Source organism: Pteropus vampyrus, unplaced genomic scaffold (genome assembly GCF_000151845.1).
Source record: "Pteropus vampyrus isolate Shadow unplaced genomic scaffold, Pvam_2.0 Scaffold272, whole genome shotgun sequence".
Taxonomy (NCBI): Eukaryota; Metazoa; Chordata; class Mammalia; order Chiroptera; family Pteropodidae; genus Pteropus; species Pteropus vampyrus.
The window spans coordinates 1442690-1443028 of record NW_011889053.1 but is presented as its reverse complement, the minus strand read 5'-3'; the positions used below and the strand labels follow the sequence as shown (position 1 = coordinate 1443028).

The 339-nt window shown below is 75.2% G+C and overlaps 1 protein-coding gene across 1 annotated transcript in view; it reads right to left on the bottom strand.

Moving 5' to 3' along the window:
• N4BP2L1 (NEDD4 binding protein 2 like 1) overlaps positions 1-244 on the bottom strand; it is an 18358-nt gene extending 18114 nt beyond the window's left edge. The window contains exon 1 of the mRNA XM_023520621.1: positions 1-244. Coding sequence (XP_023376389.1) covers positions 1-159 — 159 coding nt within the window. The 5' untranslated portion in view covers positions 160-244.
• Between the last annotated feature and the right edge of the window lie 95 nt (positions 245-339).

The window sequence follows — 339 nt, the reverse complement described above, 5'->3', positions numbered from 1 at the left end:
GGTCTTCCCCGAGCCCGGGAGGCCGCGCAGGAGGTAGAGGTGTTTCCTAAAGCTGGGGCGGCGCGCGGGTGTCCCGCGCGGGGGCGGCGGGGCCGGGGGCCGAGGCTGCGGCTGCTGGAGGCTCAGCCTCCCAAAGGATTCGAGAAAAGTGTCCTCCATGGGGCGGGGGCTGTGCCAGGGCCCCGGGCTCCCTCCCCTGACGTCCCGGCCGCGGCCGAAGCGGTTGTTTTTGTGGCGCTCCGGCCATGTGATGGATGGAGGGGCGGCGCTCGGAGCCCAGCCCCTCCTCCCCGCCCGCTGAGCCACGCGCCGGGGTAGGGGCGGGGGCGTCCCCACCCG